Genomic DNA, 22,422 nt, shown 5'->3' with positions numbered 1-22,422 from the left:
TAATGTTTCGGGAAATGCAAATCAAACCATAATGAGATAATTGCTTCATACTCCTTAGGAAGGCAATAATAAACACCACACACACACACACACACACACACACACACACATATCAGACAATAACAAGCATTGGTGAGGATGTGGAGAAATTGAAACCCTTATATATGGCTTCTGGGAGTATAAAACTGTCCAGCTGCTACAGAAACCAGTTTGCAGTTCCTCAAAAAGTTGAACTTGAGTTACCACTGGACTGAGTAATTCTAATCCTAGAAATAAGTCCAAGAGAACTGAAAATATATAACCATGCAAAGAACCATACATGAAGCATTATTCATACTGGTTAAAGAGTAGAAACAACCCAAAAGCCATGAACTAATACGTGACTAAGCAGAATGTGGTATATCCATACAATAGATATTATTGGACATAATGTGGAGTAAAACACAAGTGCTTGCTAAAATATGAATGCTAAGTGAAAGAAGCCAGAAACCAAGGACCACATACTGGATGGTTCCATTTGTATGAAATGCCTAGACTAGGCAAATCTAGAGGGAGCGAAAGTAGTTGAATGATTGTCAGGATTTGGAGGGAGGGGAAATGGGCAGTGACCACCTTATAGGATGAGAAAATTAGTATTAACGGTGGCACAGCCTTTTGGATACACTTAAAACCACTGAATTATAAACTTTAAAATGGCGAATTTTATAGCATGTGAATTATCTCTTAATCAAAAAAATGGAGTTAAAGTAAGTAAATTCGTGATTTTCAGTGTATTTTTCCCATGGCGTACCTCAGAAGGCCGGAGAGTTCAGGGGCCATGGCAGGGCGGGGGGTGGAGAAACCAGTCCACTTTGGTGGAAGAATTCATTTGGAAAATGAATTCTTGGGCATTACTCGTCTTCCGAGCTGAATGAAAAGTGCTTTCTGCAGACATTTTTAATCAAGACATTCCCACGGTTAACGTCACTCCACTTAGGCTGGGTGTTACCTGTGAGGCTGCTTTGGATTCTCTCCTCTGGCTAATAAAGCAACTTGGGAGGAGTGTCCGTTCCCAAACCTGCTGGAGGTGGGATATTAAAGAGGGTGGAGTGCCTTTGCAAGAGGAAGCCCGTGACTGATGAGATTGGGCTTTGCTGGAAAGAGAGAGCCAAGCAGAACACCAGCTTGATGCAGTCATCACCAAAAAAAGGGCAGGAATGGAATAAAAATGGAGGAAAATGTAACCTTTACCATTGTGTTTCTGCAAAAATCCAATGACCTTTTCCAGCACGGTGGTTTTGTCCATTTTCCGCGTATTGCCAGGGAGCATGGAGCTAAGTTCTTTGATGAGAACATTGAACTGGTCCCGACGCTTCTTCTCAGACTTGTTTCGAGAAGCTCTGTAAACACAGAACACACAGGTTACTGGAACATTCCACTCCATAAAGGCTTTATTATGAAATGGAGGTACTTTCCATTGGAGTGTGTTCTGTTGTGATCATCTTATCAGAACCCTTTCAGGGAAAGTAATGTTTGCCACATTTCAGAGTTGGGTAACGGGGACAAAAAAATGTTTTGCCAGATTCTTGGCCACAAAGACAGACAGTGTTAATAAGCAAGTTCTGACTCAGATGCAAAAATCTTACACAGATTAGCTCTGTTGCCAGATGCTGCTTGCTCTGACTTCATGGAGCTTTAAACTTCAGAGAGTAAATGACATGCTGTGTACACGGCTGCAGCCCACAGGGTTTTGCTCTGATAGCCCTTCCCTAGGCTCTAACCATGTCCCCTCCACCCCAGAGCATGCAGCCCTCAGCATCAAGTTACAAGGGTAAGCCAGGTGCCCTGAGTGTCTGGCAGAGAGCTGTGCCACACAGGGCATATGTCCTGGCCTCTGCCCCAGAGCTCATCATCCTGTGGGGAGAAAAGGCACATCCCACACAAAAATGACTGCAAAACCGTGCTCGACCTGGGGCCAACGTATGACAGAGAGCGCGTATGGCTGTCAAGCTGCTAAGCAGATGAACCTTTGACAAGATGACATAGAGGAGCCTTATATGCATAATACTTAAGAAGCCAATCTGAAAAGGCTACATACTGCACAGGTTCCAACTATATGACATTCTGGAAAAGGCAAAACTATGGAGACAGTGAAAAGATCAGTGGGCTGGGGATGGATAAATAGGTGGGGTACAGAGGGTTTTTAGGGCAGTGAAATGCCTTGTATGATATGATCATGGTGGATCCACATTATCTTACATTTGGCCAAACTCACACAATATCCAACACCAAGAGTGGGTGCTGATGTCAAGTGTGGACTCTGGGGGTAGTGATGTGTCAGCGTGGGTTCATCCACTGTATCCACTGGGGGCTGTTGGTAATGGGGAGGCTGTCCGTACACAGGGACAGGGGATATATAGGAACTCTCTGTACCTTCTGCTCGGTTTTTCTGTGAACTTACACCTACTCTAAAAAAAAATAAAGTCTATTTTAAAAATGACACACTACACCACACATCTACACAGAGATCAAAGTAGAGCCACTTGGCTTGAGGGGAGGGGACCTCTGAGCAAGCCTGGAGTCCTCAGGAACTGGAACAGGAAAACACAGCTATATGGGCCGTTCTATAGATAGTCAAACAAGGAGCATGTGTTGCAGGAAGCCTACCCTTGCCCTGGGAAGCAGCACCACTCTAGAGGTCTTGATCTTTAACGACACACCACAGACCCAGGGGCTGGCTCTCTACCCCATGGGACTAGCCCCTCATCAACAGTCACTTTAATGGAAGGTGATCGAAAGTGGACCCACCTTCCTCATTTCATCCAGGATGGACTTGTTCCACAGTCAGCTCACTGGGAGGACAGGGGCCTCAGCTGCGGGGCCCATTGAACTGGTCTACCCGCTGCTCTTGGCACCCTGGGGCCTGGCATCAAGGGGCCCAGGGCAGCTGATCACTTATCAGGAGGCTACTGGCCAATGTACAGTCAGGACAGGGTGCTGGTGGCTTGTGACAGTTCAGCAAATTCCCATCAGAGGGCTGCACCTCCCTTGGGGTCGGTATCCATACTGACAAGTATCAGTTTCAATAAAGATTCTGCTTCCCCAAACAGCCCCTGCAAATATAGGGACACAGGGCAAATATCCTCTTCTCAGATGTCACAGGGCCATAACCACCCTGCTTGTCTCTACTAAGGACACACGACCTGCCTTTAATTCAACACACACGTTGGCAAGTTGTCCTTTGTGATTATATCTCGGTTTGGGTTCTTCCCTGATAATACCTGAGGCAATTCTTCAAAGCTTACCTCAAGTGTGTGATCACCACCCATACATAACCATCTCCTTTTCCTGACTTTTCCCTCATTCCTAACCTTCTTGGATTTGGGGGAGGACCTGACGCCCTTAAGGGGTTCCTACAAAGGCCTCATTCCTAGCCAAGTAACCACCCTCATATATGTCTTCTCAGAGTCACAGACTGAATGCAGGTGTCCAAGGAACACACTAAAGTAGCTTTTGCGAGTCTAGGGTAAAAAGCATTATGTTCAAACACATAGGAGAGAAGAAAGGAACCTTTTAACTTTCCGAGTGACTGTCTATGCATTATAAATAATTTTTTGGCCTAGATTTGAAAGAATGACATGAGCCTTCTTAGCCAAAAAAAGCTCTGCTCCTGTCCTAGTTTGCCCATTATAAATTATTGGTGAGCCGATAACACCCAGCTCATTATTACTCTGTTCTCTTCTTCAATGGGTGTAATGACAACCAACATGGCCTGGCAGAGAATACGATGAAGGCTTATATCATTAGTGACAGAAACACAAGCTTGTTTCCGTCAGCCTCCGCCTGAGACACACTATGGTGCCCACTGGAAATCGGTCACTGTCAGCTGGATCTGTGGCTCTGAGGCAAGAGAAAGAAAATGAGCCTCGAATGACCTTATTTCCGATAAGGAGGTCGTCTTGGCAAGCCCCGAGACACCACGCAGAAAGCACTGGGACAACCAGCTGAAAGACCCTTCGTCAGCCTCTGGCTTTGATTTTTCCTTCATGTCATTATTTACATTCAGTAAAATCCAGCCATTCGAAGTGTACGGTTCAATGAATTTTGGTAATTGTGTAACCACCACCCAAACTCAGAGACCAAACCGTTTCCTTGTCCTGAAAGGTATTCTCCTGCGTCTCTATGGTTGATCTCCCCTTGATGACAGCCAGAGGAAACCAGTGATCTGCTGTCACATTAGTTTTGCCATTTTTAGAATTTCATGTAAATAGAATCAGACAGCATATAGTCTTGAATGTGCAGTTAGCATTAGGTTTTTGAGATTCATCTGTGTTGTCGTACACATGAATATTCCTTTTGACGGCTGAGTAGTATTCCATGGGGTTGTTTCCAGTTCAGGGGGATGGAGAATAATGCTGATCGGAGTACTGACATCCATGTCTCTACATAGACACGGGCACACATTTCTCTTGAGTAAATACATAGGTGTGAAATTGCTGAGTCAAGGTCTTAGTGTATGTTCCCTGTGATTAGATCCCGCCATGCGGTTATGCCAAGTGGCTGGACTATGTCTGCGTGTCCACCAGCAACCTAGGAGGGCCTGTGCTCCTCCAGACTTGTCAACATGTGGTATTGTCAGTCTCTTCTCACCTTGGGCATTGTGATGTTTCCTCACTGTAGTTTTAATTTGCATTTTTCTGATTTAGTTTGCATTTTCTGATGACTAATGACACTGGACACCCCTTCACATGCTTCATGTTGTTTCATATATGTTCTTTTGTGAAATGTCTGCTCAAATCTTCAATGGGGTTGTTTGTCTTATTGAATTGAAGAGAGAGAGGACGGAGGGAGAGAAAGAAAGGAGGGTTGGAAGGGCAGAGATGTGTGTGGGTGTGTGTATGGGTGTGCGTGCGCATGTGTGTGGGTGTGTTAAATACACGTCTATACAAGCCTGGCCCTTTGGTTTTGAATGCAGGGCTCAAAAAGCCCCAGGTGATCTTTTCTGGGGTCCCCAAGGGATAATGGCTCCATCGATAACATTTGTTGGGTACTTACTATGTAACGGGCACTATTTTAAATGCTTTACTTCTATTAATTACTTTCATCCTCGCAATGACCCTTGAAGATAGATACTCTAATTCCCAGTTCACAGATGAAACAGCTGAGGCACTGAGATGTTGTGTGACTCACTGAAGTCACATGACCAGGAAGTGGTGGAGCTGGCTGGCCTGTGTGCCCGCACTGTGAAGCAGTGCACTCCCCTGTCTCCTCCAGCTCCCTCCAGAACCATCACAAAGCTATCTGTTATGGAGCCATGCACCAGTGCTCTGGGAGCACAGAACTAAGAGTGACAAATTCTGGCTGCTTGAGGTTATAGCTTAAAAACTAAACATCTTCTGCAGAAAAATGGCATTGCATGCTAATGGGATGATGATGATGTTTGTGTTCAGGGAAGAATACTGCAGAAAAACACTGCAGAAAATACTAAAAACAGCCAACTGAAAGAAGCTTAGAGTCTAGAGGAAGAGAGGCAAGTCACACATCAGGGGCAACGTTTTAAGGGTTAGGTGAGAAGTTTAGACAAACTGCCAAAGGAATTCACGAGGGAAGGAGAGCAGCCATGCCAGGGGGTCAGGGAAGCATCCAGGGAAGAGGCTGATGCAAGGTGGCCTGGAGGGCAGGTGGTGGGGAGACAGCCGAGGAAGAGCTGCGTTGTCAGCTTTGACAGAACAGTTGGAGATGTGGGAAAGTAAAGTGAGAGAGAGGACAAAAAGAGTGAGGCCAGCCACAGTGTCCAGAATCCAGTATAGGCAATCTGGTCTCGGCTTGTGGATGAGTTCAGGACAGGGCACCGATGGGCAGTCTGGGGGAGAGAGAAAAGGTCAGGACATCAGGAGAAAGGGGAGAGGGACCCTGCTCAGGGGTAAGTGAGCAGAGACTGACAGGGAGGTGAGGGTGGCTGGGCACAGTACTACAGTGCCCTGCGTGGGTGCGGGCTGTGCTCCCCGGCTCCGTACTAACCAAACCTCCTGTGACAAGCACCAGGGAGAAAGCGGGGCTCAGAGGCAAAAAGAGCCTCACCTGAATTTCATTTATCTAAGGAAAAATAATGCTGTTGGTACATACCTTTAAAAGTCCTACTTGCAAAATGAACGTACAGTAAACTTAACCTTTTCTTTTGTGCACAGTTCTATAAATTTTCACACATGTGTAAATTCGTGTAACCAGGATCACAACCAAGAGACAGAAGAGTTCCCTCTAAAGCTCCTTCATTCTTTCCACATCTGTAACCCCAGGCAACCCCTGTCCTGTTCTCCATCACCATGCTCTCTCTTCTGGAATGTCATGTAGCACATAATCCCTGAGCCTGGCTTCTTCTACCCACAGAAGTGCCTTTGGGATTCATTCAGATTACTGTGCCTATCAGCACCTTGCCCCTTCTTAGTGCTGAGCACCAGTTTTCTATCGTATGGGTGTCCCACAGCTGGTCTATCCATTCACCTGCGAAGGAAATTCAGGTTGTTTCCCATTTTTTGGGTGGTTATGACTAGAGCTGCTGTATACATTTGTGTACAGGCTTTTTTTTTGGTGTGGACACAAGTTTTCTGCTCTTTAAAAGGAGTAATCCGGGTCCTATGGAAAATGTACATCTAACTTCATAAGAAACTTCCAAGTTGTTTCCCACAGTGGCTTTACTATCCTACCTCCTCACCAGCCACGTAGGAGGGATCCAGATGTTCTACATCCTCAAGGGGAGTTAGTATTGTCAATACTTGTAATTTAGCTAATCTAAAAGATATGCAGTATTATCTCACTGGGGCTTAAATTTGCATTTATCTAATGGCTAATGATGTTCTCTTTTTTTGGCCATCTGTATATCTTCTTTGGTGAAGCATCTGCTCATGTCTTTTGCCCATTTCTAAATTGGGCTTTTTATCTCCTTACTGTTGAGGGCTGGGTGTCCTTTACATATTCTGACACCAGTCTTTTGTCCGACATACGATTAGTCACTAGTTTCTCACAGCTCGCCTTTTTATTCCCTTAATGGTGTCTTTCACAGAATCAAAGTTTCTCATTTTGATGAAGTCCAATTTCACAATTTATTTCTTTTGTGGATTGTGTTTTGGTGTCAGGTCTGGGCACCCTCTGCCCAGCCGCAGGCCATAGAGATGGTCTCCTGTAGAGACCATAGAGATCTCCATAGAGATGCTCCTCCTGGAGCTCTACATAGTTCACGTGTCACGATCCACTTCGAGCTCATTATTTTTATAATATGTAAGGTTTTGGTTGAAGTTTGTTTGTATGTCGTTGTCCAATTGTCAACTCCATGAAAGAAAAGACATTTCTACATGGGATTACCTTTTAACCTTTGTAAAAAATCAGTTTGTCATATTTCTGTGGGTCAGTTTCTGGGTTCTTGATTCTCTATTCTATCTCATTGACCTATGTTTGGATCGATTCCTCCACCAATACCATGCTATCTCCATTATTGCAGCTTTATAATAAGTCTTAAAATCAGATAATGTGATTCTTCTAATCAGATAAAGTTGTTCCTCTTTTTCAAAATTATTTTTCAAAGCTATTTTAGTTTCTCTGTCTTTCCATTACATTTTACAATTAGTTGTGTATATCTACAAAGAGTTCTGTTGGGATTTTGAATGGAATTGCTTTAAATCCATGGACCAATTTGGGAAAATTTGGTATCTTTATTCTGCTGAGTCTCCCAGCCATAAACACAAGACATCTTTCCATTTATTCAGGTCTCACTGATTTCTACTATGAGCATTTTGAAATTTTCACATAGGTAACTCACATATGTCTTGTTCAATTCGTACCCAAGTATTTCATTCTTTTGGATTGGTTATAAGCGGCATTGTGTTCTTAATATCAGTTTCTAATAGTTCACTGTTGGCCTACAGAAAGGTGATTCATTTGTGTGTTGACCTTGTATCCTGTGATCTTGCTAAATTCACTTATTAGTTATAGGAGTTTATTTGTTTTGCTAAGTCTCTTGGGATGTTCTATATACAAACATGTCATCTGTCAATAAGGGAAGCATTATTTCCCTTTTTCCAGTCAATGTGTCTTTGATTTCTTTTATGGTCTTATTGCTTTGGCTAAGACATGCAGTATGACATTGAACAGGAGTGATGACAGCAGACACCTTTGTCTTATTTCCCATCCTAGGGGAACACATTCATTCTCTTGCCAGTAAGTATATCAGCTGTAGGTTTTATGTAAATGTCCTTTATCAGGATAAGGAAATTCTCTCCTATTCCTAGTTTTCTGGGAGTTTATAACAAAAATACAAGTTGAATTCTGTCAAAACCTTTTTCTACTTCATTGAATATGATCTTGTGGTTTTGGTTTTTCTTCTTTACCCTGATAACTTGATGGATGACAATGACTGGTTTTTGAATACTAAACAGCCTGTCATTCCCTGGATAAAACTCCAATTGGTCATGTTGTATTTTACATATATGTGTACGATATATGTATATATTACACACATATATACTTGTTAATGTTTTGTTGAGGATTTTTAAATTTGTGTTCATAAAGGATATTGGTCTGTAGTTTTCTTTTCTTGTACCCCCCCCCCCCCCACTCCAGGTAATGAGAATCTCAGAAAATAAGTTACGAAGTATTTCCTCCTCTTAACTTACTGGAAAGGACTGTGTAGAATTGGTGATATTTTTCTTTTAATGTTTGGCAGAATTCAAACATTGATGGTTTGATGGTTCCCAGTGGAACCATCTGGGTCTGAGATTTCTTTTTCAGATTTTTAACTACAAATTCAATTTCTTTATTTGGGACAGTTTAGGCTTTCCATTTCACTTTGTAGGAGTTTTACTTCTAATCTAAGTTGCCAACTTTACATGGATACAGTTGTTTATAGTATCCTCTTATGGCCCCTTTAATGTCTGAAGAGTGTGTAATAATATCTCCTTTTTTATTTCTGTTATTGATAATTTGTGTTTTCTTTTCGGTCACTCTTGCAAAAGGCTTACCATCCTTATTGGTTTTCTTTGAAATCACCTTTTGGTTTTTCTCTATTATTTTTCTGTTTTTTCAATCTTATTGATTTCTGCTCTTATAATTTTCATTCTTCTTTTTGTTTTGAATTTATTTTGCTCTGCTGTTTATAATTTCTTAAGGTAGAAGCATAGTTATTGATTTGAGACATTTACTCTTTTCCACTATAACCATTTAATGCTATAGATTTTCCTCTAAGCACTGCTTTAGCTGCAACCTACAAGTTTTAATATGTGGTATTTTAATTTTTGTTCAGTTCAAAATATTTTCTAAAATTCCTTGAGACTTCCTCTCTAACCTCTGAATTACTTAGAAGCCATACTGTTAATTTCCAAGTTTTAGAGATATTGTTCTTGCCATCTTTCTGTTTGTATTTAATTTCATTCATCTAGACTTCTTTACATTTATTTTGTGAAACAGGATTTGGCGAGTGTTCAATGTGTACTTAAAAAGAGTGTGTATTCTGCTATTGTTTGGTGGAGTGTTCTATAAATGTCAAGCAGTTCCTGTTAGTTGATGGTGTTTTTCAGTTCTTCTAAACCTTTGCTGAATTTCTATCTACTAGTTCTACTACTGATAAGCATATTAAAGACACATTTCAGTTCCTTATGCTGTGCTTCATGCATTTTGGAGCTCTGTTGTTAGGTGTATACACATTCAGAATTGTTATGTGTTCTTGGTAAACTATCATTATGTATGCCACTCTTTATTCCTGGTAAATTTTTGCTCTGAAATCTACTTTATTTTATATTTTATATTAATACAATCACTCTGGCTGTCTTTTCATCAATGTTTGTGTGGTACATCATTTCCCACAGTTTTACTTTGAGCCTATTATATCATATTTTAAGCAAATACTTTGTGAACAGCATATGGTTAAGTCATTAAAGAAATTCATTCTGACACTCTCTTTTAGTTGGCATGTTTAGATCACTTAGAGTTCGTGGGATTATATGTTTGGATTTAGGTGTACCATTTTACTGTTTTCTGTTTTGTTTTATTTTCATTCTTTGTTTTTTGTTGTTGTTTTCTATTTCTCTTATCTTGCCTTCTTTTGGATTGTTTATTTCATTTTAATTTATTTAATTTAAAAAGTATTTCATTTTAGTCTATCATGTTTTTATTTACTACAGTTCCTTGTATAGTGTCTAGTAATCACTCTATGGATTACAATATAAAAACTTATCATTTCAGGGCCAATGTAGACTATTTTACCATTTCAAGTAGAATGCAGAAACTTTATTCCATTTAGTTCCCTATATCCTCCCTCACTTCATGTTGTAGTTATCTTATGCATGATATCTATGTATGCTGAATCATGTCAGATTATGTTACTTTTCCCAAATGTCAGACTATCTATTCTATGTAGCCAGATATTTATCATTTCTGTTACTCTTCATCTATATCTCTTATCCCAAGCTTCCATCTGGTATCATTTCCTTTCTGTTAGAAAAACTTCCTTAGAAATTCTTTCAGAGCAGGTCTACTGACAAAAAAACTTTTAGTGATTTTTTTTTTTAATTAAAAATTTTTCTTTATTTATTTGACAGACAGAGATCACAGAGGCAGGCAGAGAGAAGGGGGGAAGTAGGCTTCCCGCTGTGCAGATAGCCTGATGCAGGACTCCATCCCAGGACCCTGAGACCATGACCTGAGCTGAAGGCAGAGGCTTAACCCACTGAGCCACCCAGGCACCCTGTTTTTTGTTTTTGTTTTTGTTTTTGTTTTTCCATTTGAAAATGTCTTCACTGACCTTCATTTCTCATGGATATTTCTACTGGATCTAGAAATCTGGGCTAATGTTTCCTTTCCTTCAACTTTTAAAAAAATACTGTGTCACTACCAGATGGCTTCCATGGTTTCTGATAAGAAATCCATGGTGCTATTTAGATTTGTCCTATGTAGCTGGTCTTGGATCTTGGGTGTTGGTTTGTCCTGCAGTTCAGATCTGAAAGGCTATGGTACATTAAGGTCAGACCCATGCATATTCAGTTTGGTGGTGAGCTCAGATCTCATAACCCTCTTTATATGGTCACTTCCCTGAGCTACTTCTTCTCAGATTTCTGCCCAATATTTTTTTGGTTCCCATAGCTCCCTTTTTGTTCCTCTGGTCAGAAAGCTGGTTCTTAAATAATCCAATCAAGAAATGGGCAGAGCATATGAACAGACATTTCTGCAAAGAAGACATCCAGATGGCCAACAGACACATGAAAAAGTGCTCCACATCACTCAGCATCAGGGAAATACAAATCAAAACTACAATGAGATACAACCTCACACCAGTAAGAATGGCTAAAATTAACAAGTCAGGAAATGACAGATGCTGGTGAGGATGCAGAGAAAGGGGAACCCTCCTACACTGTTGGTGGGAATGCAAGCTGGTGCAACCACTCTGGAAAACAGCATGGAGGTTCCTCAAAAAGTTGAAAATAGAGCTACCCTATGACCCAGCAATTGCACTACTGGGTATTTACCCTAAAGATACAAATGTAGTGGTCCGAAGGGGCACGTGCACCCAAATGTTTATAGCAGCAATGTCCACAATAGCCAAACTATGGAAAGAACCTAGCTGTCCATCAACAGATGGATGCATAAAGAAGATGTGGTATATATATACTATGGAATACTATGCAGCATCAAAAGAAATGCAATCTTGCCATTTGTGACGATGTGGATGGAACTAGAGGGTATTATGCTTAGCGAAATAAGTCAATCAGAGAAAGACAACTATCATATGATCTCCCTGATATGAGGAAGTGGAGAAGCAACTTGGGGAGTTCGGGGGGTAGGAAAAGAATAAATGAAACAAGATGGGATCGGGAGGGAGACAAACCATAAGAGACTCTTAATCTCATAAAACAAACTGAGGGTTGCTGGGGGCAGGGGGTAGGGAGAGGGTGGTTGGGTTATGGACATTGGCATGAGTGTGTCACTTTGATGTGATCTAACATTAAAAAAGTATCAAAAGGAAACTATATTGCATATAAACATGGAGTTTACTAAATCAATCAAACTACTCTTCCTACCCATTGAGGGTAACTTGGGCATCCACACTGGCCCGGCTAGGGCACACGGGGTGAGGGAGATAGGTGTAGGCTCCCAGAGCTCTGGAATTACATAGGGTTATTGTACCTGCTGTTCAGGAGCTACGTGAGATTTAGCACAGCAGCCTGCATTCTTACAAGGTGACCTTGCTTATGGTATATCAAGAGGACTTAAGGAAGGAGAGGCACTGTGGAAAGGAAGGTGGGAGAGGACCATGGTTCCAAGCTCAGGTATTGTGGAAGGGGAACACACATATATACACACATGGACACACACAAACACACCCCTCTTTCATTTCTCCGATAGTTGGAAACTTGAAGGTCCTTCTGTTGCAGGGGATTTCATGAGGCATATTATATAAACCATGCTCAAGGTTTCTCTCCCCTCCTTGGTGAGGAGATGATCACAGATGTGGATATTTAGTGTGCAAGACTGGGCTTTACACTCAACCACTTAGCTGTAGCTAGGTGGGGAGCAGGTCCTTTTGAGACGCTTATGGCACAGGCCAGGAAGGAAGATGCTCATGTCCTATCCTCCTAGGAGAGGCCCCACGGCAGGGATAGGGAGTTTGGGCAGGCAGCTGAATGTAAACACGCTCTTATAGGTTTGTGTCCTTGGCCCTCTCTAAATTCACAAAGGCACACAACAGTGGTGCAGTTACATTTTATATGTGACCCAAAATCCTGGGTTTCCCTAAAGGGAAGAAATGAAAAATCATTGTATCAGAACTTCTGATCTGTGAACTAGATCAAGAATAAAGATAAAGTCGGTGAAAAGAGGAAAAAAATTACTATCATCACGAGGGGACTCTTCCTTTTAACCTACTTCATGTGCAGATAGGTTGGGCTGGTGGGCATCTTCTGCTTAAGCCTCTCCAGCATCTAGAGAGACAGTATCTGTAACACCAGACACACTTCCATACTAGGATCCCTTCCTGATGTTTAATCCCAAGGATGCCATCTTTTAAACTGCCCCCCACAAGTCTAGTTCTGTTAACTGAATAGATAGAACATGTCGATGAGGGAAAAACAAGATGCTTCTCTGAATCACACGTGGTTGGCCAAATGGAGTAAAAGCTGAAAAAATCAAATGCTACCCAATAAAGTTGGAAGGCAGTGGCCAGAACTGGTGACAGAAGCACTGGTGGGTTGCCCTTGCTGCCAAGAGCAGCTGGGTTTTCGAGTAAAAGGTTTAACAGTAGGTCTATAAGTATGCAGTTCTATGTAGAGTGACTTTTTCCTACAGAGAGTCTCCATGGGGACAATGCGAAAGGCAATTTATGAGGTATATTAGTTTCATACTTACAGGTACCTCTGGAAGTTAAAGAGTGGTTGGGGTAGCAGAGAATCAGGATGGTACAGCTTAGCTGAAGGAGCATTAGACAAATTTCCAGAAAATGTGAGTTCTCGTCCTGGTTCTGCCACTTAAGCCTAAAGAGAGTGGGCAACGCATTCCCACCTCCACAGGCCTTAGGTTCCTTTTATAAAATAGTGAGGACAGTGATATGGTGATTTTAAACCAGAGAATTATAAAAAATTTTCTGAAATTCCTTCTCTATCAGAAGATGAGTTCTAAACCCCCCTTCCCTGAGTTGGGCTGGCTGACTTCGGTGACTTGCGTCTAGAGAACCGAACATAGCACAAGGGAAATGCTTGACTTCCAAGGCCAGGTAGTAGGAGGACACACAGCTCCCTTGTGGCTTTCTCGCCCATGCATGATGCCCTGGAACCCAGTTACCTGTTGTGAGGAAGCCACTTCCACGTGGAAAGCCACAGTCCCAGCTGACAGCCTACATCAACCACTAGCTATGGAAGAAAGCATGTCTTTGGGTGGTTGCAGCTTACCATCTTTTTTTTTTTTTTAAGATTTATTTATTTATCTTAGAGAGAAAGAGAGATGTGTGCATGTGTGCATGCGTGGCGGGGTGGGGGGAGAAGAGGAAGAGAATCTTAAGCAGACTCCCCGCTGAGCACACAGGGTGAGGCAGGCTCTATCCCATGACCCATGCCATTACAACCCCAACAGAAACCAAGAGTGAATGCTCAACCGACCAAGCCCCCCGGGCGCCCCTCCAGCCCAGCATCTTTGAGCTGCTCTAGCCGAGACCACAGGGAAGAGCATTCCCTGCCCAGGCCCCACCCCAGCTGAAGGTCCATGGGCAAATGAATGCTGTCACTCTCATCTTTCCATTCTGGAGAGGTTTGTTACACAACAACAGATACGCAGGAAGAGTTAATGCCTAAGGCAATGGCTGGGTGATGCCCAAGAATCCTTCTAGACCAGGAATTCTGGAGTATCGAAACTGGGCCAACTAATTTCACATTATAGGATGAGACAGAAACCGATCAGCATGAAGACTTAGTCTTTCAAACCCGAGAATTATAAACGAGCAAAATGAACTTGTCTGCAAAGGTTTATCAGGATTGGGTCTTACACTTCTTTTTTTGAAGTCTCCACAAAAGGTTTTGGGGAACTTGAAACACAGGGAGTGGTTGAGGAAGGATCCAATATCCTCCACAGTAAGATAGTTGTATCCACGAAAGGTTAACTTCCATGAAGAATCAGTTAGGGGCTGATCAGTTAGGGGCTGATCAGCCGCATGAACAAAGACCTTAGAAGAGGATTCCTCTTAAAATTTGAAGGGCACTGTAGATAAACTAGATGGGAAATACGTCAGAATATTAACAATGGCTCTAAGTAGCAATGGTTATGAATGAGCTTTGTTGACTTTTTTTTAAACATTTCACTGTTTTTCAAATGTTGTTTTGGTGTTTTTTCATATGTAAGAAAATGTGCAACAATGATGGGAATAAAGTTGATAAAAGACAGTATTGGGCAAAGCGTATTCCATGGAAAATCATGAAGAATTATTTAGAGAAAAAAGAAGGACTATGGCCAGAGAAGTTTATTTTGTTGTTACTAATCTGGGTTTGTTTTTTTTTTCTAGATAATTTTTAAAATTCACAGTTACCTAAAATAGAACAGACTTTGGGTTATTTGCTAATTGCCATCTTAGTATTTTGAATGGGCTAAGGAGCCCTGACACTCTCCAAAAGGGATGAAAAAGTAGACAGTATGGCCCAAACTTATATTGGGGGGCATTTCTTCAGATTAGTGTTTACCATTCTTGGAAACTCTGTCATAAAGCAAGGTCCATTTAAGGTCATTGCAGACCTCTCCTGGGCCCAGGCCTGGGTCCTTGGGACAGGTACACACCTGCTCATGTCCATGAGTCGGGCAGCCCTCCTCCACCCCCAAACCGTGGGGGCTGGGGACACCACTGAGCTCAGGAGCTCGGTTCAAGGAGCGAATATCACCTGGATGTGTGGAGACAGAAGTCACCCCACATGGTGCTAGATGGGTTAGGCTGGTGTTGGCCTCATCTCCTGGAGAATTCTGGAGTCTATTTTGATTGGTGAAGAGTTTGTGGAGCTCAGCTGGTGCTATTCTTTTCTCCTGAGATGTAACAGGGACATCTTTACTCTTAACCAGAGTTATCGGAAAATGTCGAGGCCCAAATGGGAAACTGGCCTAATTTTCTGGTGATTCTTACTTAACGGTCACACAGGGAGAATTTCACGGGAGCAAGCCTTAGGAACTTGTCACTGAAATTCTCAAAGGAATATTTAGCTTTTCCTGCAGAAAAGGAGCATGTTCAAAATGGCAGACTTCAGACCATCCTTTTTCAACTTAAAATGTATTGAAATGATCGAAAGGGCTTTTAGTGAATTCCTCTTTGCCTCAGATGCTCCCAGAGGGGTTCTGGGTGTCCCTAGGCTAGGGCTTTCCCAAGTTTCTAAGCCTACCAGGCACACAATTCTCCTTCTGACAATTCTTCTTAGCCGACCAAAGTACCCCACCAGGGTCGAAGCCAAGAGCCCCAAACAGAGGGAGGCCCCTTTTCCATTCTGCTGTTTACTGGGCCACAGTCAGAATTAGCATTCTGCCTGCGAGTATGGTTCTACTTTTTCCCTTTGTTTGGAATACAGAATCACTCATCTGGAAATTACAGGGTAATATGAATGAATGGTGTGTCCTGATATATCTACGTTCTTGCAAGGCCTGCTAATGCCTTAATCACCAAACAAAACAAACAGAAAGGAAGTCTCAAACATTCCTTCCTGCCATTTTTTCCTCCCTGTGTTGGGGCTTACGATGATGTGCATAACTCCCCAGTCAAGAGCCTGTGAAGGAAAATCCCAGCAAAATTAGTATGATCGGCTCCAGCTGGAAACATCAAGCCATCATGAGGAGGGCCAGGCTTTTCATTCTGCACCGAGACTGCACCCAGGGGCATCAGGAGAACTCCCACTTGGAGTTCTCCAAGTGGGCTACAACCTTCATGGATCAGACCAGCTTTTCCTTTCAGACATACAGAATTTACATCCAGAGCAATGAAACAATAAAATGAGGCCAGTCTCCTCCTCTTAACCATATTCCTCTCCACGCAAGAGCACTTGGCTGAGAAAGAGAGCTTATGAACTCCGATCATCACCTCAGCTCTGCTCAACACGGACCCTGCAGGATACATCTCTTCCTTTATGCTTGTTTTCCAGAATGCCTCTCCAGCTTCCCCGAAGCCCTCTGAGGGCAGGGTAATGTTGCATAGCCTCCTCATTTTCTTCCACTTGTTTAGTGTATTACTTAGGTAACAAATAAGGACCGGAGGGTGACTTAATGGTCTCAGTCAATCCACATTGATAAATTACCCCTGGGGAAACCAGGAGAAATGAGCAGCCTCCCAGCAACTGAGGCGTTTCCTTCTGCAACGCTGGCTTCTGCGAACGTGCATGTATGGGCTTCTCGGATGCCGTCCTGGATCTCCCTCTTGCCTGACTTCAGCTTGTGTGTGCAAACCAGCATTCGCTGTAATGAGATCGCCAAGAAATGGCTCCTTCTGCCTGACACTCTTCATTCTTATTAATAAAAGGCAGCAACGGCTCTAATCTCACTACGCGTCTTCCCTCCTGTGACAAAAACATACGCAGTAATGGAAACAAAACTTCGCAGCTGGTAGGAGATGATGTCACTTTAATGAATGCTGATGAACTAATCACTTAATATGGGACAGAAGGAAGAGTCCATCACCAACGAGTTTCTTCTTAGTGTTCCGTTCTCTCAAGAAATGAGGGAAGCCGTACTTTACAATACTGCCAAGTTACAGACACCGGCTCTCTTTGGAAAGCCAGGATTCCTATGGGACTCTCTGCCCCCTACCCCTTGGGCACGTGGTCACCCAAAAGGCTTCCATTTACTGACTGTCATGGGAAGTTGTTAGGAGCCCAGACTCGGAATAATGCCTGAATTTGAATCCTTGCCTGCCACTGACTGGCTGTGTGATCCCACGCCTCAGCTTTCTCGGCTGTAAAATGAGGCCAATAATAACCGAGATTGTGGGGTTGCTGTGAAGATCACAGAGGTCACGCCTGCAAAATGCTGCAGGCACACAGTGAGGGCTCTGGACACCTTAGTGTTCCTTATTAGCCCCGTGTCCTCTCCAGTGTTCCTTTAATTCCTGCCAGAACCCTACCAAGAGGCTGCTACTATCATCAGCCCCATTTCACAAAGGAAGAAAGTGCAGTGAAGAGAAGTGTAGTAGCTCATCTGAGGACAGAAAGTAAAAGTGTCAGGAGTCAAAGGCAGGCCTGTCTCATTTTAAGCTGTGCACTTCCTGCCCACTGCTTCCTGGATGACCACACTCACACACACAGACACACACACACCACAAAACTACGTCACACCAGAATTAGAAAAGCAGGTGTATGACTGGACCACAAAATGATCCACTGGGAACCTCGTTATCCGGGGGTTCCAAATGTCTCTCCATCAAACTGTTCCCTTTTTTAAGTTCAAGGCCCGCGTTTTTGCATTTTTCCTCTCAAAACAAAACAAAACAAAACAAAAAAAACCCAGCAATCAGTTCTGACATACAACGGGCACTCAAAACTCCCCGGATTTGCGTGGGAATTCACAGAAGAAAGCGGAACTGTATCCTGGTTTATAACACTTGATCAAACAATCCAAACAAACCAGGAATCCCCTAAAGCTTTGGAAAACTTGCCCAACGGAGCGCGTGTTTTCTGGAGACAATGACGGTTTTGAGCTGAAGCCGAGCATTTCTAATCTCACACACACACAAAAAATCATGTGAGTGCAAACTGTTCCTATCAGACCTCCAGGTGGGGTTAGGGGAAGGGCCTCTCATGCTGCTACAGAGCCTGCTAGAAGTAGAGGTTTTGAAATGCAGATAATCTTAGGATTGTGGTCCTTTTGTCCCGGTTTTTTCCAAGTGTTATGAGGGATATTATTTCTGGTGTTATTTCTGGTGTTCTGGCAAACGGATCTGAGTATTACCAAACATTCTAGACCTGTTCCCCCTCTGAGGTCAAGAGGGGGTGAAGGCTGGCCAGCAGCCTCACTGTCCTGGATGTGTGCAGGTACTGAGCCTTAGTTCCCTCATCCATAGAATGGGCATAACAGGGAAACACGCCTCAAAGGAATGTTGAGATGCTGTGAGAGAATGCACAGAAAAGGACTTAACATCAAAGGGTTAGGGCATCCAGGAAGCAGTCCGTGACCACTGACCATCGCTGCTGAGCTTTTCGTGATGCTAACAAGAATACCCTGTCAATGTATGAAATTGTTCTGCATTTTCACATACATGTGATGATTAACATACGTGCACACGTACGTGCCTACACACACGAGAGCTTCTCTGTGTATTTTGTGGCTGATTCCCAAAATCAGCCTGGAGGAGGGCAGGGCAGAAATGACTGCCTGATGTTGTGGGTGAGAAGGCGGTAGCTGAGAGAGGGGAGGGTGTGCTGGAATTCACGAGCTGGGACAGGGCTGGTGTCCACCTCTGAGCCTACTCCATGGCTACCTGCGAGGGGACCAAGAGGCCAAACACGTGGAGGAAAGAACTGGAAGCTAGCCTGCCCATGACGGAGGGCAGGGGGATTCCATGTTCATCTGCTCTTGGCTGGTCTGTTCATCCACTTGTTAGTTGGGACACCACGGATTCTGTGACCTTCGGAGGTTGTGGCTTAAGGTCTGAGAAGCACCGCTGTGGGGAGCCCTGTTCCCCATGCCAAGGGAGGGCGTGTTACTTCAGAATAAACTGGGGTGTTGCTTGAATTGTTGTCTATGTAGATTTTTGTTAGAGAACATTTTCTTTTCCTTTTTTTTAAAAAGATTTTATTTATTTTAGAGAGAGAAAGAGCATGAGCGGGAGGGGCAGAGGGAGAAGGAGACAGACTCTTAAGGAGACTCCGCCCTGAGCGCAGAGTCCAACATGGGGTCCAACTCAGGACCCTGAGGTCATGACCTGAGCCGAAACTGAGAGTCAGACACTCTACCAAGTGCACCAGCCGGGCGCCCTGAGAAAAGTTTCGAACATGGACTGGCAGAGATAAGTGTATGGTGAACAGCCAGTCCTGACCTTCCAGTTCCAACCATCTCGGCTCTGGGCCCACCCCGTTTCACCTAAACCTCTAGCCATTTCTGTGGCTCCCTGATTGTTCTGTAAGGAAATACTTGGGGAATTGACAAGCAATGCAGATTCCCCTTGTGCCCTGCGATTCACGGCGGGCAGGTCTGGAGTGGCCGGGGATTTGCTGTTCCCATGCCTGCCACCCTTTCCCCCCAACAGGTGCCATGGAAGGTGGATGCCAAACTAGGGGACCTCTGAGGGCCCACCATTGCAGCTGGAGGATTCAAGTGACAACGAGGCCGTCAGTCCTATGAAGGGAAGCAGGCAAAGCTTTCAGCTCTGCAGCTGTCTGAGAGCCTGCCACAGAGGACTGGGGACCCAACACACACACACACACACACACACACACACACACACACACACACACAGTGGCGGGAGCAGAAAGATGAGACCGGAGGAAGAAGGCTTGTCCTCAGGCCTGAGTGAAGGCTTTCCCTGGAGAGTACACTCTACTGCCAGGTCTGTCACCTGCAGCCTAATGGTCTGTCGTCACCTACCAACCACCTCCATTCACCTGTGTCCTCCTCATGTCATCTTTATTGCCCTGAAGCCTAGTATAGTAACTGCTCCTGGGGGTGAACTGTGTGATATTGAGAACATTTGAGGGCTCTTTACCTTCAAACTATCAACTCCATGACTCCACACACAGTAGGAGTTCAATAAATACCCAGTGTAGGAATAAGCAAGGATAGGGTTATAACAGCTCTGACACACCAGCTACCAAGCTAGGATTTCTGGCCAACCCCATAAGTTAATAAGATATGGGATCTCCAAGTGCCGATGAAGAAACTGGGACCGGGTATATGGAAGACTTAGTGCGCAAGGATGATTACTACGTGCTCAGTGTGTGGGAAGGATGATCCCTGTTATTGTCCAAAGCCGGACAGCTCCCACAGTGGGGCCAGGATTTGAACCCAGACATGCCTGGCCAGGCTGCCTTACCAAGCAGTGTCTGTGCTGGGAAAGCGGTAACCAGTGGCTTCTGAAAGGCTTCATACACAAACGTGTGAAAAATATAAACCACTTGGCAAGTCCCAGACAATGAGGAACTTCATGATAAGGAACAAAATCGAGGGAGCTGGTCTACATGTCTTTTTTTTTTTTTTAAGTAGAGCACTGCAGTATTTCAAGGACAGTGGATACCAAGAGCCTGTCCCCCAGCGGCCTGTCTTGCCGGTGTTCTCATCCATACTGAGTGAGGACAAACACTCTGAAGCCTGGCAGACCACAGGGAACAGGCCGAGGCATGAAACCCACTCTTTCTTACCTCTTTGCCCTGTCTTTCTCATCTTCATCCATTAGATTTTCTATGCAGTTTTTCCTGCAAAAAAAGAACAGATGATTATTGTTCTGCTTCTAGACCTTTCTTACAGGTCTGTCTGGGTATCATCACTTTGTTCTTATCTAACCTACAAGCCTGAGCCCAGAGCTTCTCAAAATTTGGGTTCCAGCAAAACCCTCTACACTCTCAACAATGACTGAGGACACCGCAGAGCTCTTGTGTATGCAGGTTCAAACTGAGAAATTTTAAATATGCAAGCACTCATTCCGTTAGATGTCAGAGCCACGCAGTTATCAGAAGTCAAAGAGCTTCTAGAAATGTTCACTGTATATACACGAGAGTAAAAAAGGCAAATAATGTGTTACTGTTAGGAAAGTTGTTTTGACCTCCCCAGGGGTCCCCAGATCACACTTTGACAGCCATTGTCTAGACCCAGCTCAAGAAACTATCTGTTTATCCCAGATCTTAAACCTGCAAGGTGCCCATGACAGTGGAAAGCACAGACATCATTTATATATCTGTTCATTCAAATACACAAACCCCTCTTACATGCAGCCAGGAAAAAACAGCGCCCTAATCCTTCCTTTAAGGCATTTATACTTCCCTAGACAGTTGAGGCGCACAGATGCAAAAAATTAAGTAACAATCCAGGAATGTTCTTGCAGCCCGAAGTCATCAGAGACTACCTCACCGCCCAGAGCCTGCACTCTCCCAGACAGCTGGCTGGATGTCTTAAGCCCTATAGATCCAGGTTCCTCTGCCACACGCAGGCGTGTGAGTCTTTACGCCTCAGAGCCATGGCTCGGACTCCTTATTTTATTCACACTCTTCCCAGGGTCCTGTCTGGGGTGGGCCTCCTCCAGCCAGCCCTCCGAGCAGAAACAATCTCTGGGTGTCCATGAGGCCAGAGCCCGCAGGGGAATGGAGGTGAAGCCTATGGTGGCCGAGCAAGCAGAGTGACTGGGATAAGGGTGGGGACCCCGGAAGAGCTGAGTCACCATTGCCCACATGCCTCTGTTCTCAGAGGGTCTGAACTCAGAACTCAAAACCCGACACTTTGCAAATACATTAACACTCTCGAAACTTCAAGGGGTAGATACGTTTTAATGGGGCAAATGAATCTTTGTCTAAGATAATCTGGTTTTGTGATTTTGGTTTGGTACGTGCACTGGGTGCACTGGGACGGGTGGGAACTGGAGGAGGTGGGAGAATTCTGTAGTTCCAAAGCTTACGCTCTGTTTACACACCCACTCCATTCAGTCAACGGCCACCATGTTTTAAGGATAGCTTTGTGAGACATACCATTCAACAGTGGAGGCTTGTGTCATAGTTAAGATGGGTTACCACATCTGCAAATGGGCATGTGCTTAATGTTTTCCAGATGGAATCTGGTCAAAGTTCTAAGACACGAAAAACATGGTGCTAGGTCTGTGCTTCCAGGAAAGTGTCCGCTACGCATGTGTCCAGGGCATGAGTGAGGGCCCAGACAAGCCAAGCCCTTCACCAGGGTCCCCCCAAGACAGAGCATGTTCATGGGAAGGATGTGGGCTTCACGCTGATTTCCTGAAGTTCCGGAATCCTGGGGTTA

The 22,422-nt window shown here is 44.0% G+C and overlaps 1 protein-coding gene across 3 annotated transcripts in view; it reads right to left on the bottom strand.

The window, feature by feature from the left end:
• NPAS2 (neuronal PAS domain protein 2) overlaps positions 1 to 22,422 on the bottom strand; it is a 151,252-nt gene that overhangs the window by 59,275 nt on the left and 69,555 nt on the right. For all 3 annotated transcript variants that reach the window (XM_032840348.1, XM_032840349.1, XM_032840350.1), the window contains exons 2-3: positions 20,820 to 20,873; positions 1,231 to 1,379 (exon numbers count right to left, since the gene is read on the bottom strand). In XM_032840348.1, coding sequence (XP_032696239.1) covers positions 1,231 to 1,379; positions 20,820 to 20,851 — 181 coding nt within the window. In that variant the 5' untranslated portion in view covers positions 20,852 to 20,873. The remainder of the gene's footprint in view (positions 1 to 1,230; positions 1,380 to 20,819; positions 20,874 to 22,422) is intronic.

Source organism: Lontra canadensis, unplaced genomic scaffold (assembly GCF_010015895.1).
Source record: "Lontra canadensis isolate GAN:19392208 unplaced genomic scaffold, GSC_riverotter_1.0 scaffold112, whole genome shotgun sequence".
NCBI classification, from domain to species: Eukaryota; Metazoa; Chordata; class Mammalia; order Carnivora; family Mustelidae; genus Lontra; species Lontra canadensis.
This window is presented reverse-complemented; position numbering and strand designations above follow the sequence as displayed.